The 18,072-nt window shown below is 39.9% G+C and overlaps 1 protein-coding gene across 4 annotated transcripts in view; it reads right to left on the bottom strand.

Annotated features, from left to right (window-relative positions):
• Nucleotides 1-18,072, bottom strand: part of EBF1 (EBF transcription factor 1) — a 386,949-nt gene that overhangs the window by 72,801 nt on the left and 296,076 nt on the right. For all 4 annotated transcript variants that reach the window (XM_084884650.1, XM_084884648.1, XM_084884651.1 and 1 more), the window contains exon 10: nt 11,336-11,462. In XM_084884650.1, the coding sequence (XP_084740776.1) occupies nt 11,336-11,462 (127 nt within the window). The remainder of the gene's footprint in view (nt 1-11,335; nt 11,463-18,072) is intronic.

The raw sequence follows: 18,072 nt of genomic DNA, 5'->3' as shown, positions 1-18,072 counted from the left end.
AGTTGCATATACGTTAAGTATAGTAGATGAGTTCCCATTTTTGTTACGCAAAGTGCAGTACTGCTTCATGAAGCAGGGGAGCAATTTATGGAAGTCACTGACCCTCCAAAGGTGGTTCAGGATGAAAACAATTGGCTCCATGCTGTAGGAGCTGGTCCCAACCTCTGAGACAACAGCCCTCAGGTCTACCTAGGCTCCTCAATTGGGGATGGCTGATGAATTCTGACCAATGTGGCCACCAAGAATGTGAGTAAAGGATTAATGACCTTGTGTTGTAAATTCCCAGGAATATAAAAAGAGATAAGAACCCAAATTCAAGGTATTTATGCTTTAACAAGAAAATAAAGATATAACTCATTTATAAGATTATGCTGAGATATAAAATGATTATTTAAGACCAAAATTGTTTTAAATTCATAATGTCTTGGTGCTTATGATATATTAAGTGGAAAAACACAAAACAACTTAATATTATGTAATAAATTATACTATTTTACTAATGAGGTAGATATATGCATAGAAGAAAAAAAAGACAAGATATGAGCCATTAAAATATATGATATTTATTGTGTTTTTATGTTTAAAGAATTGGTAGAAATGTGGGCACTTTTACTATTTCAATTATTTTTTATTAATGCTTTCTGATTTATATGAAATCAGTTTGGACTATTTTGGCATAAAGAAAGAAAAGTGAGTTTTAATACTCTAGTGGGCGCCATATCACTTAGTTAACAATGAACAGAAAGAACAGCATCCATACCTCTTCAAACATGGACAAGTAAGACAGAAAACAATCCTCCATCAAACATTTGGAATAATCTCAGGAAAGGAGGAAAAAAAATAAATTTAGTTTAGGCTCCCTGCCCCACCCCCACTTGCCATCCCTAGGATCTTAGAGAAAGTTTCAACGTATATAATTTAAAAACTGAAGGGTTAATTTATCATGATCCTGGGTAAAAAAATAAATAAATAAAAACAAAAGCTTTGAAAACCCCCAAATAGTTTATTGGCTTAGAAAACCAAATCATGTTATATCATGCTAAAGAGATTAGAGGTTCAAGACTTTATAGGATTGCATTAAGTTGGCAAGAATACACAAAGCTCAGTTTCTACCTTTATTGTTAATAGCTTTCTAATCCCTGACCAGAAATTTATAGTTTAGAAATAGCAACACATCTTAAAGATTAAAGTCATGTGACAAATAGTTCATGTCCCTTAATAACCAAATCACATGTCTTAGATTGCGGAAGCTTATCTGCCTTTCCTTCTATACGGTTTCATTGGTAGGAAATACTTTATATCCCTATTACATGAATGATGAATGAGACCGTTGGTTATGGTCTGTTATTTGCTTGGCTGTAGTCAATATGTTTTCTTTGGACAGGGATTTCTGTGATTTATCTCTCTCCCGGCCTTATCACTTATTAACTCCGGGTAGACAGGAAAAAGCCAAGGTTGTATATAAGGCCTAGTGGCCATTTAGACCTCTAATGTCAGTGAAAATATCCCTTTTAATGATCCTGTTACACTAGCTACTCAAGTCCTGATTACACTCCACTCCAAATAGGAAATAAAGGTCATATTTCTTGGAAAGTATGTACATAAAATATGCAAAATAATGTGCCTCCTTCAGACCAGCCTTATTCTTTGCAGGAACAGCTTTCGTTTTACAGATGTCACAGTACAATGGGTACTTTTAGTGATTCTTGTTGCTGTTGTACCTATTGTGGCACCAACAGTGTTTAACTTTACAAATGCCAGGGTGTTCAGGGTCACCCATCATATTGGTATACATCAGATCAGAAGCAATCATATCTTGTGAAAAAGGAACTCCCTTCAGAAGAGGCTTGGGACCTACCCTTTGAATCACAAAAGCACAGAGAATTAACATCCCCTCTGCCTTGAATTCTTTTCTTTGTGTGTAAATGGATCATTTGGAGTAATATTCAAGACATGTGGACAGAAACATCCTGTTAATTTTTTTTCTTTCTTCCTGGGTCTCTTCCAATTAGGACACCACTAAGGCAGAACTGCTTGCTAGTCAAGTGTTCATTACACAGCCTCCATTCAGCTGAATCCCAAATGCAAATGATCTGATAGAAAAGAAAACAATTCTTGCCTTCTTTCTCCCAGTTCTCCCTACGTGCTTAGTGATGTCTTTACAACAATTAGCATATGTGTTAAAACATGTTCATGCCCATTCTTTCATTGATACACCTTGGGATACCCAGAAGAGGAATGTTCCCACCATATATTAAGCAGAGGAAGCCAAAACTCTGGTAGCCTAAGCTTGCTGTCTTCCTTACCTCCACATCCAACCCATTTCCATGTCCTGTGCATTTTTCCTCTTAAACACTTCCTGAATCCTTTCACTTTATGTCACCTCCATCCATTATCACCCAAATTAAAACCACCAAGTCCCTTTCCCAGACAACTGCAATGGCCTCCCAACAGATCTACCAACATCCATTCTGGTTTCCCATGCTCCATCCAGCCAGTTTTTTCTCCCCCATGTGGGTCATGTCCACCTGTCATTTATGACACTTCAAAGACTGCCCACTGCTCTTAAAATGGCAACTTAACTCCTCCCCATGGCTTACAAAACTTTGCATTGGCTTGTCCCCAACTACTTCTCCAGGTTTCTCACTTGCTAATCTCTCTTTTGATATTTCAGCCTCCCTGAAATTTTTACAGCATCCTAAGATGCCATATTTACTTCCATTCAGTGCTTTCTTACATGTTCCTCTCTGCTAGAATACTTATTCTCTTTTCTCAACCCTACCCTTCCTACCCAACTCTTTTCTGATGGCCAGGTTAACTCTTAGTCATCCTTCAAACTAGAGCTAATGTATCTTTACCTGAAAGAAAATCCCTAACTGATCAGTTCGGGTTCCTTTGTTATATGTTTGTCTGAAACTCTTTTCCTATTTTTCTGGCACTCACCAGATTTGAAATAGTAAACTTATGAATGTCCGTGTTACCTCATAGACTATAAGATCAATGAAAATAGGAACTATCTTTGCATTTGCGCCATACAGTTCTAGAAAATTACCTAGAACTGGTTTAAAACATTGCCTAGAATAGAACAGGCAATCCACAAATATTTGTGAGAAGTAACAGAAGAAAGTAGTAAAACAGAATTAGAACTCAGGTCTTTTGACTCCTACTCTAATGCCTAGAGAGAAACAATTTCTTTAGTCACATGAAAGTTGGGACATATATAATACCAATAAAAATGTGCTCTAGCCGAAACCGGTTTGGCTCAGTGGTAGAGCGTCGGTCTGCGGACTGAAAGGTCCCAGGTTCGATTCCGGTCAAGGCCATGTACATTGGTTGCGGGCACATCCCCGGTGGGGGGTGCACAGGAGGCAGCTGGTTGATGTTTCTCTCTCATTGATGTTTCTGGCTCTCTATCTCTCTCCCTTCCTCTCTGTAAAAAAAAAAAAAAAATCAATAAAACATATTTTTAAAAGAATAATGTGCTCTAATTACCAAGTCTTTGAATTTTCAAAATATATATATATATTCCTTTGTCCGCTTCCTTCTTTTTGAATTTGCTTAAGGGAGCTCTGTCCCATGCACTGTCAGGAGTGTATTTACATTGACCTATTTTTTCCTTAGATGCAGGTGCTGTTGAAATATTCTCATTTTGGAAGGCATAAACAAATGGAAGAATATACCATGTTTATGGAATGATAGAATCAGCATCATTAAAATGTCCATACTACCCAAAGAAATCTACAGTTTCAAGGCAATCCCCATTAAAATAACAATAGCATATACTTCAAAACCTAGAACAAACTCTACAAAAATTTCTCTGGATTTAAAAAAAAAAAAAAAAGACCCTGAATAGCTGTAGCAATCTTAAGAAAGAAGGACAAAGTTGGAGGGATCACAATACCAGATATCAAGCTATACTACAAAGCCACTGTTCTCAAAACTGCCTGGTACTGGCACAGGAACAGACATATAGACCAATGGAACAGAACAGAGAACCCAGAGGTTGACCCAAGTCATTATGCTCAATTAATATTTGACAAAGGAGTCAAGAGCATAAAATGGAGGCAAAACAATCTCTTCAATAAATGGTGTTGGGTAAATTGGACAGACACATGCAAAAAACGAAACTAGATCACCAACTTACACCATACACAAAAACTCTAAATGGATGGAAGACTTAATGTAAGACGGGAAACCATAAAAATATTAGAAGAAGCCATGGGCAGCAAAATAGCATACATTTCCATAGCAATATCTTTACTGATACAGCTCCTAGGGCAATGGAAACTAATGAGAAAATAAGCAAATGGGACTACATCAAAATAAAAATCTCCTGCACAGCAAAAGAAACCATCAACAAAACAACAAGAAAGCCTACTGCATGGGAAAACATATTTGCCAATGTTATCTCCAATAAGGATTTAATCTCCAAATTTTATGTGGAACTCATACAAATTAACAAAAGGAAGATAAACAACCCAATCGAAAAATGAGCCAAGGACCTAAAAAGACACTTTTCGAAAGAGTACATACAGAAGGCCAAGAGATGTATGAAAACATGCTCAAAGTCACTGATCATCAGAGAGATACAAGTCAAAATGACAATGAGGTACCATATCACATATGTCAGAAAGGCTATCATCAACAAATCAACAAAGGACAAGTGCTGGTGAGGATGCAGAGAAAAGGGAACCTTCTTACATTATTGGTGGGAATGCAGACTGATGCAACCACTAAGGAAAACAGTGTGACATTTGCTCAAAAAATTAAAAATGGAACTTCCATTTGACCCAGTAATCCCACTTTTGGGAAAATATCCCAAGAAAACAGAAACACCAATCAGAAATGAAACCCCTATGTTCATAGCAGCACAATTTACAATAGCTAAGATTAGGAAATAGCCTAAGTGCCCATCAGCTGATGAGTAGATTAGAAAATGGTGGTACATCTACACATGGAATACTACACTGCTGTAAAAAAGGAATTCTTACCATTTGTGATAGCATGAATGGAACTGGAGAGATTATGCTAAGTGAAATAAATAGGTTAGAGAAAGATAAATATCACATGATCTCACTCATTTGTGGAAAATAATGAACACCATAAAATGATGAGCAAAAATAGAACCAGCATTATAGAAGCATAGAACAGACTATCTAACCTATGAGGAAAGACAGAGTGGGGAAGGGTTTGAGGGGTAAGAGATCAACCAAAGAACTTTTATGCATGCATATGAACATAACCAATGGACACAGACTGGGAATGGGGGTGGCCAGGGAAAGGTCAATGGGGAAAAAAGGAGACTTATGTAATACTTTAAACAATAAAGAATAAAAAGTAATTTTTACTGATTTAAAAAAAATGAAGAATATTTATCATACAGAACCACCTATCTTTAACAGCAACCCCATATACTTGGTTTTCTATATGCAAAACTTTGAGTGAAAAGGATGGATTCTTAATTAACAGCACTTATTTACATTGCATGTCATCCAGAGCACACAAATCCACGAGGATTCATTGATCCTGGGCAATATGTCAATCAATTATTAGAGGACCCTACTGGCTAGCAAGATAGTGAGTCAAGGTATTTCAACATAGTGTGCCAAAAAGAGTACTATTGGTGCAGGGTAGATAGCTCTTTCTTCATCCAGCTTGTGGACTTTTTGTGATGTTTCTACACAAGAACAGCACAAGAGAGCAAAGGGCATAAGGAAGTGAATGAAGAATAAGTGGTCTCAGCACATGTCACAATAGCGATCCAAGGACAGACAGAGACTTCCAGTGGATCAAGACAAGCCACAGGGAACGTCAAGTCACCTAGTCCACTTGGCTCATTTTACAATGAAGAACCTGGAGTCTGGAGCATGTCAGCCACCACTTGTCCCCTGTCTCAGAGCCAGTTAGCAGCAGAGCTGGAGCTGGGACACAGGCCTCCTTGTTCTCAACCCGGTGCTCTGTCCACTACACCTCAATGGCCAGAGAACACTTCAGGGGGGAAACAGAGTATGAGCTGGATCTTACAGGGGAATTATCATGTTCCCAGTTGCTCGAGGTAGAGGGAGGAGCCTGGCTTGAGCAGAGCTAAGAAAGCACTGGGCCTAGAGCACAGTGACCTGTGAATCCCAAGCCCCAAGGTCTTGGCTACTTCTTAACATACAGTGAGCAAATTGGGAAGGTTTCTCAGTAGAGTAATGTTAGAAAAGTGGCTTTTTGGAGGCTTAACCTGGCAATGAACTAGTGTACAAAGAGGCTAAAGAACATAAGATTCAGTGGGTGCAACTCTCCACTTCTCACCTAAAATTGATGCCTGTATATCCCCAGCCTTCACTTGTGGAGGAAGTTTCCAAGAACTAAAAACAGAGCTTTCTGGCTTGAAACCTCCTGAACCTGGAGGTGAAGCTGATTATAACTTAAACACCTTTGAAGGGGCCTGGAAATCGACTATACCCATGTTGCTGTGACCTCCAAAGGAGGGTAAGAGTTTAAGGGTAGGAAACAAGAGAACAAATGTGTATTGTGTTGTTCTTGAAAAACCAACACCAGAAAACCTGACAAATCGAGCTGCCATTATAATATGTCTTACTTGAGGCCATTCCTGAGAAAATAGTTGGTCTACCAAACTTCTTATATTCACATTTGTAAATCTTTTTCTTGTCACCTTATTTATAGTTTGCTCTTTTTGTTTGTGGTTGATTGGCATTGTTTCTTTAATTTCCTGATGCCTACAGTTTTGTTATTAAAATTCCTAAAGACATTCCTTAGACCTCTAGGGAAATGCTGGAGAAGACAGACAATACATTTATACCATTGTAGGGACTCAGCAAGGATTGAATTAACAATAATGATGGGCATCAGTCATTAAAACAAACACCCTGGCTAGGTTCTCATGCTAGTTCATGGTAGGTACTTTATATACATTTCCCTAATACTAAAAAAAACCCAGTAAAGTATGATTTCCTTGTAAATATGAGGTGATTATGATGCGGAGCCATCAATGTCCCCAAAATAACCTCTCTAGTAAGTGGTCAAGTTTGAGAGCTGGATCTACACCTATGATCTCTTGAACCCAAGAACTAATCACTATGTTTTACCGTATCCTTAGTAGGAAAGAAAGAATAGGGGGGAGAAAATGAAAAGGGGGGAAAGAGGGAGGGGGAAGAAGGAGAAAACAAGAAGAATGGAGAGAAAAAAGAAAAACTTGACAGACACTGGAACATGTCATTAAGTTTCACAGCAGATTCAGCAACAATACAATGGCCCTTCTATATGCAGTTATTTTGGGCACAAGGTACAAACAGGAAACATTTCCAGGAAGAATTTTTTTTTCAAAGTTAATTATGAGACTAATATATAGGAATTTGGTTCAGTCCTTCCAAAGGAACAGGAAGTTTGGTGAACAATGTTAAGAATGGGTTGAAATAGTCTGAGTGATCTAACCAAACATCTGAGTGGTTAGATGATTATCCTTGGAGCTTTCTCCAACATTGGGGGGAGCGGGCAGTCTACAGTTCTCCGTGCATACCTAAGCCAGTGGAACATTGTCCTGGTGGCCCATTTGTCCAGCTATATTTTCCCCAAACGTAGCAGCCGTTTGAGAAATAACTGGAATGAAGTAAAAACTGCCTTTGGATTTGGCCACTTCTTAACAGGAAAACCAGTTCTAAGAACTTTGAAGAAGCAGCTAAAGGCTCCTAAGAATCTTTTGTCAGCTCCAAAGATTACTTAAAGTTTAGCCAGAGAGATTACAATCCTACAAAATCCAAGTCTCTTAAAGATGTCACAATTGCAGGAAAACAAGCTGGGAGAATAACAAAGGCGCTGGGAAGACCCCTTCCATAGCACTGGGGGTTTATGGGAGGTTTGCTTCCTCTTGGACTGACTGACCAGAAACCTGATTAGAGGGAGGGCTTTGAAAACAGTCCCGCGGTTGGAAAGGGTGTTTGCTTCCTTCTATTAGAAAACATTGAGTATTTAAAGTCAGCCTTGCCCTGGATTTCCGTAAGAATAACTGGCCGCAACAAATAAGACCAGGAGAGTGCTGTTGAGCTTCTCTGGTCTAATAAAGTTGGGGTTCACTCTGCCCTGCACTCTGATTGGGCAACCACAGGAGACCCGCACATCTGGCAGCTAAGCATCCCTCATGTGTCCCTGGGCTGAAGAATGGTGGATGGAGGGTTGGCTCACAGTCCTTACAAGTGGAGTCAGCTTGCAGGCAATCTGTGTTTAGTCAAATCCTTCCCTTCCTCCTCAAAAAGTCTGCCTCTATTTGCATAGATTAGGCCAAGCTGTCTCTCTCTCTCTCTCTCTCTCTCTCTCTCTCTCTCTCTCTCTCTCTCTCTCCCTCTCTCGATTATGGATTTTCATCTACACACCCAAACCCTCTCACACATGCTCAGAAAACAGCAACTGTGCCTCAGTTTGGGTTGTTATTTTTAAGCCTTAGGATATTTCTTTTTTATTATTTTTTAAGGAAAAAATTCCAAGTGACATTCCATTAAGAAACAGGAGGGCTGTCTCCCCATGCAGAAAACCAACGCTCACATCTTGAAACACTGTGGATGTTCAAGAAAATGAAGTGTGAGCTTCTGTGGGTGGAGGGAAGAGGAGGGCTAACATTTGCAATAACCTGTTCGCTCATATAATGAGCAGAGGAGGGGTTTTCCCACTGTCCTCCATGCCTTTGCCAGTGAGCGGTGACAAGCAGAGAGGTAAACTGAGATAGTCACAGGAGCTGGGAGCACCGCCATGAGCAAGTGACCCTGAGTACAGGCATTTCATGCTAATGATCAAGAGGCCCGTGTGTAGCTCACCCTTTTACAGAGATGCCCTTTTGCTAGAAAGGACATAATGTCACCGTGACTGTGAACAAGCCAACTACATCAGTGGGCAAGTTTTCATGCCAATTTCTTCAATGTTTTTCTTTTTGCCACACGGGGAGAGGTTAGACTCTCTTCTAGAATGCTAATAAAACGAAGTCTTCTTGTCTATTGCCAGCAGAAGTATTTTTCATACTTTACATTTCTTGTACATTTACAAGTGTGCAACCCCCCCCCCCCCCCCCGCCCAGGATTTCTCCCTCTTATCCTAACCTACTTTGCTAGACCTGCAAATATGCCACTTTTATCTTTGATCTTAATTCCCCTATGATACAGGTTTTCCAAGATGTGATTTCTTAAATTGGTGGCAATTTTTTTAAATGGTTAAAAAAAAAATTCCAAATGATGATGGGTCCCTAGCTATTTTCTTTTGAGAAGTTAAGTAATTTAATGGGGACGATTAAAAAAAAAAAAAAAAACCACACACACAAAAAAAACTTTATGGCCAGGTGGCTCAAGGGGATATTTTGTTGAGCACTGATTAAAAATAATTTCTTCTAAATGAGACCTGACCACAAAATGGAACCATTAATGGGCAGGGATGTTGTCACCAAGGCGGAATCATGCCTGATTGCCTCTCGTACCTCCCACCCGCACGACATTTTCTTCTGTTTCTTCTCCTTTTCTTGTTCTTAATAGCAGAGTAAATAAGCAGCCAGCGAGGCCTAAATGTTTTCGGCCAAAAGCAGAGTCCAAACTCCTCAGAGAAAACATTTGGCCTCTGTGGTTTTGTAATATGTTCCAGAACACCGAGTTCAGTGAGGAACATTGTGAAAAACTCCCACCCATCGGAATGATGGTGGGGAATGTTACAGTATCAGAAGTTGCAATTGGTCCTTTTCCTGTAGGCCCATAATGAGGCTTGTTTAAAAAAAAAAAAAAAAAAAAAAAGGAGTGCTATGTGGAAGTTCTCATGGGAAAAATGAATGGCAAGAAATCCTAGCTTTAAAAGAAACAGCTAATCTGCTAGTTTGATTGTTCTTCAAAACTTACGCTGAACCAATGAGCCTAATTAAAAACACTTGGCCTACTTCTATAAAGCATCGTCGCTTTCTCTATGCTTCGTTTGTATACACCACAAAACTCCAGATAGTCTATTATTTTTTCAAGTGCTCACTAACAAAGTGCTGACTTTGTTGGGATGGCTGAGCTAATTTCTTGAACTCAGTGTGAAACCTTAGCTAAACAAAATTGTGGTAATTTTCCTTAATTTGTAAAAGTGATTGGAGTGCAAACAAAATTTTCCTCTTGGGTCAATCCTATAATTTTCAATTAACTAAAACTAATTGTCAAGTGGGCACCAAACCTGCATTTTGTTTAAAGGGCTGGGAGGCATTTCCAAGGGTCAGGATGCATTAATTGTCTTTATAATTTTGAGGATGGGGGGGGGGGGGTTAGGGGAAGAAAGAGAAAGAGAGAGGACAAACAGACACTAAGAAGCAAGGTTGATTTTGTTCCTGGTATTTAAATACAAAAGGTAAGATGCTTTGAGGTAAAATGTCACAGCAACATAAAATGTGTCTATTGAATTGTATGGTTATAATTAGGATGTGTTAACAGAACTATCCCATCTCTTCACTGGTCCTTTATTGAATGAAGTCGGAAACATGGGACCACTTCCTGGAGACACCCATGCAGGGATGATTACTACGAAGCAGGGGGTACATGAGTCCCATTGTGGTCCTTGGACCAGCAGCAGTAGCCACACCCAGGAGCTTGTCTCAGGTCCCCCACCCAGAGCTACTGAATCAAAATCTGAATTGGAAGCAGATTCCTGCATTTCCAGTTTGCACAGCACAATCCACAATCCAAAGATCTCTTAGAGTGCACTGTGGGCAACTCAGACCATGCACGCGGTGTATTTCCATAGAGAACCTGCCTGTTTCTTTCCACTGACGGGAGGGAACTCACCTCCCACCTGTACCCCTAGCTTCTGGCCACGAGGCAGATCCACATGCCGATTGCAGCTTGCAGGGAAACAAAGCACCAACCCAGAAGTAAATGTGCAAACTAACAACTGCCTACAGTACAAAAGCTATGCCCAGATTGGAAGAAAGTCGCACTGTTCTTCAAAGCACACCCGTACTCCATAAAGCAAACCAACCCGAGCACGGATGGCGTATCATCCAGAGAGACCCAGGATTGTCTAGGGCCTTATCTCCTTCCCTTATTTCTCATTCTGCTTCTTGAGGAATCCAACCCATTATTTTGATGGATCCTGTCATTCAACATGGCCATCCAGATGAATTCATAATAATGATGATAATAATGATGATGATGATAATAATAATATAGCAGCAGCAACTCAATTGGTCATGCATATGGTGAAATAGAGAAAGAAAAGAGGTCTTAACAGAAACTAGAGTTTAAAAAAATACACACTTATACATACAAGATCAAGTGAAAAACCCACGAGGCCAAGGCAGCCCCGTGCTCACCCCCACAGTGGCTCTTACCTGTGTAAATGAACCTTCCCGGAGTCCCTTTGCAGAACTGTTTGGATTTGTAGGACAGTGTGACTTCCACAACGCCAGGGATGTGCCGAGGAGGGGTCTGCACACGGATGGCATGGGGAGTGATCAACTAGGGGAGACATTTGGAAGAGAAAATAAATGTCATTGCAATATGAAAAGGACTCATTTTTGCAACTTTGCTATCAGCTCTCAATAAACAAAGCTTTAAAACACATAATGAACCTGTCAGTGTTTAAATACAATCTCAAAGGAGCCTGTGTAAAAGACATGGACAACAATATTTACAAGTGCTCAGAGCACAGCCATAACAAGTTTATCGGAGTTTTCCTACACGGCAGGCACTCTGCTTCCTGGTTTGCAGAGGGAACCTGGCCTAATGAAATGATTTATCTACACCAGGATATCCTTTGGAAAATCTCTGTTTAAAGCAGACACCCCACTCAGAGCTGGGCTCTGTCGTGTCTCTCCACAAGTCGGTGGGCCTGGTATTTGAACTGAGCCCTTAAACATGTGGAAAGCACAGAGGTAGGAAATCACTGGGCCAAGGCACTCTGATTAGCTGCAGAACACACTATGAAATGCCCCTAAAGACCATTTGGTGCATTAACTACCAGAGGCACAATCAAAGGGCTTTAACCTGCCTCCCTGGAATAGTTTATGAATCTGGCAGAACTAAGGACTGTCCATAAAAGGGAAATGGAAGGTTGGGGAGGGGCCTGCAAAATGATCACTGGTCCATTATATAATGCCACGTGCACAACGAGAAAGCTCGTTTCTGAACCCTGTTGGCAATCAGATTACACCATGAAGCAGAATTTATTTTTTATTACTCTTTATCTTTGTTTATATAACTGAAATTTTATTAGTGGCCATAAAACTGGCATTATCTGGTTCTTTGAAAAATCCAGCCCTGGTATTTGACGGGTTGACCTCTGATGGTGCTGGATTCTATATATTCTCTCTCTGTGGTGTCTGCCATTGCCCACTATTTGACTTCTCTCACATTCATTTAGCTCAGATATTTGTGGAACCAAGTCAGTCTACTATGGGTTAGTTATTCAGTTTGTACCAATGTATATGTGTGCTGTCCTTAAGGGTATAACTTAGAAAGGGCTTTTGTTTTCATGTGTAAGCCAGGCCCAAGACAAATGTTTGCCCCAAGAATCACAGGGGACACCATGAGAATCAAGGTGACACCCACAAATACCAGCCAGTGGGTCCTGCCTGAGTCCACTTTCCTAACACAGAGTTCTGGGGGAAAGAATGAGGGAACGTGGAGATTGCTAAAGTCTACAGTAACCTCAAACGCTCTTTCTGAAAAAAGATAAAGAAAAGTCTATTGACACAAAAATCATAAAACAATTAGGAAGGCTTATCTCCTGCAGAAGGTGTGGAGCTTTAGCTTAGTTGCTGGAATCACACAAGATACTTCAATAAAACCCCTGGATGCTGAGTTCATTGCCATGACCCCATGTTTTGGAGGGCTAAGGTTTTACCCAGAAAAGGCACAAAACAATATTGACTTCAAGTTTTGTTCTTTTCACATTGAAATTCTTCCCAAATGCACTTTATGTTTTATAAAATAAGCAAAGTATGTATCACTTAATTCAGCCTTGAGAAATCAAGGTCTTCATTTAGAATACCCCTTATTATATCTTGCTGTGATACAGAAAAGCCCTAAGTGACTTCTGAGGTTATAAGAGGCTGTTTCCCCCATACCAAATGGTACCAGGTAGCTTTGGTTTTAAAGTTAGTTCTATTTTATTCAGTCTCTTTGTTTCCTCCTGGTACCCTTTGTACATTCTAGTCTGCTGTTCTTATTTATAAGCATTGGAATCAGGTAATCAAGTTTATTATTACACTGAGAACCTGAGAAAGAAAGAGGCTCTAAAGGGCAGAAAGAGATGCTCTTTCAAAATCAAGTGCATGTTTAATCTCAGTTATTCAGGTAGTGTCTTTGCAGTGCTAGGAATTAACACTTGTTGAGGGTCCTAGGAGGCATCTATTGCATTCCTGCGGATTTTACATGTAAACATTAATGTGGCCAGAGCAATGGCTTTTATTATTATCCCTTTTATTTTTCAGATGTGGACACAGGATCTTAAAATGGTTAAGTTGCTTATATAAGATAATCCTCATTAGGGCAAAAAGTGACAATGATATAGTTCAAAAACCACAGTGACAAATACTATCTACCCATACAGAAAAAATCGTCTATACAGAAACTTTTCAAAAGCAGTAGCAAACTCAAATTTTTCAGATCCAAAGACTGTGTGTGTGTGTGTGTTTCTATCCTTATGCTATATCTATTTTCAATTGCTTCCCAATCCTTGGCCGTGTTTTTGATGGTTAAAGTTGCCCTATTGTTATATTCCAAATAGGTGATATGCTTCTATTTTCAAGAATTACTGAGGATGTAGAGTAATGTTATTCACAATAATACTTAGGAGGACTTTCAGCCAGTTAGAAAATCCTTCACCTCCACTCTCTTTATTCTTAGAAGTTTTTTTTAAAGATGGAAAGATTAGTAAATAGATGAGTGAAGATGTCTTTTTTAAGTATAGGGGCTTATATTACCAACTAGAGACCTGATGCATGAAATTCGTATAAGAGGCTTGGCCCCTGCCGCTGCAGCGGCTGCCTCTGCCTCAGCCCCCCGCCACCACCTATCTTCTCTGCTAAGTCCCCCACCTGCTGCAGCTTTATCAAGGAGGTCATCCAGAAAGACATCCGGAAGGATATCCTGTCTAATTAGCATATTATGCTTGTATTATTATAGATGTGCTGCTACACTGAGGAATAAAATTTATGGGCGTTTTTTAATTGATTAGATATGACAGTGATTAAACTACTGATTTGAGAGTAGGGTGCTGGCATAAAGTGTTAGGCTCAGAGAACTAAACCACATTTTCACATATAATTTCATTTTCAGTTCTAGTCAACTGCCCCAACTAAAGCAGAGATTTCTTCTAGAAATCACTAAGCTTCACAAGTGAGGCAAAATATGAATCATCATTAGAAAATGAATTCACTGGTGTTTTTCCTTCTGTGGATGTTAGTCTGGGAACAGTCTCTGGCATTGACACATGGCTTACAGAAGGAAAATATTTTATCTGACTTCTATCCATTTGAAAGCATGGGCTTATTTACTAATAACTCCAAAAATCATAGAATTTGTTTCTCAAAGGAATGTTAGTAAATCATTTAAAACCAACACTCTAATTTTAACACCTAAGGACATAAACATACAAAAAAGTCCAGTGGCTTCAAAAATTGACCCAACAACATCTTGGGGGAAGGACGGGTTTTGGATCTGGAAATCTAGACCTAAAGATATTCTGGGGCAAATTTCCTACATCGCTCCAACCTGGTTGAACTAAGGTAATCACTCTCTGCAACAGACAAAGGAAGGGTTCGAGTAAGTCTAAATTTTCCAAACTTCCATCATTAAAATATAATTTTCTCAGTTTTTCCATATCTGTATGTCATCTATACAATTATGTACTTAAAAAATTGATTGCCTTTTTGTTTAAAAATATTTTTTTTAATAAAAGGAAACTTTCTACCATTACTGTAACTGAAAAACTAAAATTCCCTGCCAAAATAAGGAGGTATTCTGGATGGTAATCTTAGGTAATCAATGTTGTTAAATTCTAATTAAATTATGTTGATAACTTGAAGGAGTTTATTGAAAATAGAAATTAGTGTTAGGAGTGACAGACTTATTTGCCCCAACTGAGACTTCCTCTATCAACATAAACCCAAAGGATTCAATGAGAACCAAACGGAGAATGGCTTTCTGACCCTGTGATTCAGTTCTACTTAACGTCTGTGTCAAATCCAAAATTGTCTCCTATACTGCCTGGGACACATGATCCATACTTTGGGAAATATTGTTCTAAGTGATGAGAGAACAGATTCACTGTCTTACCTCAACTTCCTTAAATTACAAATCAAATGAGTTGTGCTAAAAATAAATATTCTCTTGAAACTCTGTAGCATCTGACACTACTTTCTCCCATCTTGGAAGTCTCCACTGTAACACTAATTATAAGATATGACTTGCAGCTTGTCTAATGTTTATCGACGCACTTGCACAGCCACTATCTCTGAAACCCATCCTTGTGGGATGTGTATTCCAGATGAGAAATCTGATGGCTGGACAAGTTAGCCAAAATTATGTAAAACACCAGAAAGGAAACCAATCTCTTATGCCTGCAAATAAGTGTTTTCCAGACCGCATCTCTTATTCATAGGCCCCTGTGTTCCTCGTTTTCAAACTTTTCCTTCCCGCCAACTTCTTAATTGGAGAACTGTCACAAGTTTTGTTCTATATTCTCCTCCGTTTCTACTTGCCTAACATTTCTTGAGTTCGCAAATTGATTCAACCACCTCAGCTAAACTCACTTCTAAATCTCTACCTGTAGCTTTTGACCTCTTTGGCTAAGCACCAGACCTTGATTTGCAACAGCAACAGAATCTCCCCAAACATGTCTAATTGCCGCCTCAATTTCAACGTGACCCAAGCTAAATTTATCATCTTACTACCTATCAATATAATTCTTTCCTCTGTGTTCACTTTCACACTTAAGGAATGCTATCCTTTGAAACACCCAAAATAGAAAACTTGAGATCATATTTATTTCTCCTCCCTTCAGTTTTCCTTTTAGTCATGTTGATTCCCTCCTCTACCTTCCCCTGCCTTCCACATCCCCACCACACACACACATATCTGAACACCATTGGCTCTGCTTCTTTACTTTCTTCTATTCAGTTTATTACCATTTCTCACTCAGACTTTTTTCTAAATATTCTCCCTCTATTTCTATTTTCTCCTCCAGAATTATCTTCTTCAAATACAACCTCATAGTGCCATTCCCTGACTCAAACTCTCAGCTGCCTCAACTGCTCCCTTTATAAATTCCAAACTCCTTGGAATAATATGCAGGGTGCTCCTAGGCCTGACGTCCATCTCCCTTTCTAGTCATACTTCCCATTTTGCCTTTAGTCTTTCTGGAGAGTATGGCATGTGGATACATAAAAATACCAATCCTTGACTGACATCTTTGTTTTTACCATGCTATTCCTTGCCTAAACATCTCCCTACTCATCGAAGTATCAAGAGATGGCACAGTTATGGGTCATTTAATTTTCCTCTGCATACCTCTCTGAGTTTACTAACTCCTCGGCAATATGAATTCATTAACATTGTAATCAGAAGACATATCATTTTAAAGTGTTCCATTACAATGAAAGAAACACACGTGTTCTCTGCCAGGCCCCATGAGAGGCTGCCAGCACGTGAGGGCAAACCTGGCTTAGCTCCTTGTCCAGACTTAGAGCACAAGAGCAAAAGGGTCTGTGGGGCTGGACCAGGTGAGGCACGTCGCTATGACCTCTGGGTACAAAGTGAAGCTACTGTGGCTGTGAGGGAGATGGAACATGTGAAAGGGGGCGGTGGATAGTGCCTGTCCTCCACAGAAGTGCAAGAAACAGGAGAGAGAAACTTTTTCCTATGAATGCACGAAGAGTGTGTGTGTGTGTGTGTGTGTGTGTGTGTGTGTGTGTGTGGAGGGGGGTGCATGGAGATGGATGCAAAACTCCAAAAGAGACAGTCTGCAAAGTCTGGCAACCAAGGGAGAAGCATGGGAGTGGATAAAAGCCTCTTGCAGAAGTATGACCTCCATGGAGGTAAATGAGAGTGCCTCGCATTTTTAAATACCTGTTAATGAAAACATGTAGAATTCTGGGGGAAACGGCAATTGGGAACTACTTCCTGCCTTGGGAGCCAGTGGCAGGTAGTATCTCTATCCCTTTAGCACACGCTGAATGGGCGGCCGTGATGACCTCCACTGTGACTTCTGCAGCAATGGCCTTTTGCTGTCTTCTAATTATGTGCCAAATACTGTGTGACGCTGCTTCAGTAACTACTGTCCTCTAATATGAGGGGCAGGTATGGGCATTAGCTAATGAGTTTTAGGCAAGTTAAAAAGTATGATCAGGGAACCAATCGTAAGTGGCAAACCTGCGTGATCAATAACCGACCATACTTATACGATCACTGCTGTCCCTCCCGGCTCCTGCCTGCTGCTTTTCCATAATTGCTGGTTTCTATGCTTTTCCCCCTGGGTCCACCCCTGAGAGGACAGGCTGGGTCCTCAGCTTCTCCTACATCTTCAAAGGTTCTGTCTGGGGACATAGTAGGTCCTCAAAAATAAAACCCTTCTCATGGGCGAGAGGCTAGCTGAGAATGAGTTCTTAGCAAAACAAAAGAGCCATTCCAAGATAAGCCTTTATGCGTGTTTTCCAACCACTGGGTCTATATGAAATAAATGCAAATTGAAGTTCCAAGCCACAAAGCCAAAAGAATAACTGGGATTACTAGAAAGCACACCAGTGATTTTTCATTACTGGCCTTAGGATTTAATATTTTAGCCTTAATCACTTTCAACACTACAAAGTTATTTTTTCAAAAAGTCCAAAATAAGCAAAGACTTAAAGAGAAGAGGTAAAATGAAGGAAAAGTTTCTTCTCTGGGAAAATGGTTAACACTAATGACTAGAAAATACAGAACGTGGCCCCTGGCAGAGTGATTTTTAGGTATTACCCATCCAAGGGCCTGGGTTCTAAGCTATGCTGGCCCACTCACCCACTGTCACCCTCAGTGCCTCAGTTTACTCATCTCATTACTACCCCAGCCTATCTGTGCTGTGGAAATC

The sequence above is a fragment of the Pipistrellus hanaki genome, assembly GCF_964339955.1.
Source record: "Pipistrellus hanaki genome assembly, chromosome: 5".
Lineage (NCBI taxonomy): Eukaryota > Metazoa > Chordata > Mammalia > Chiroptera > Vespertilionidae > Pipistrellus > Pipistrellus hanaki.
This window is presented reverse-complemented; position numbering and strand designations above follow the sequence as displayed.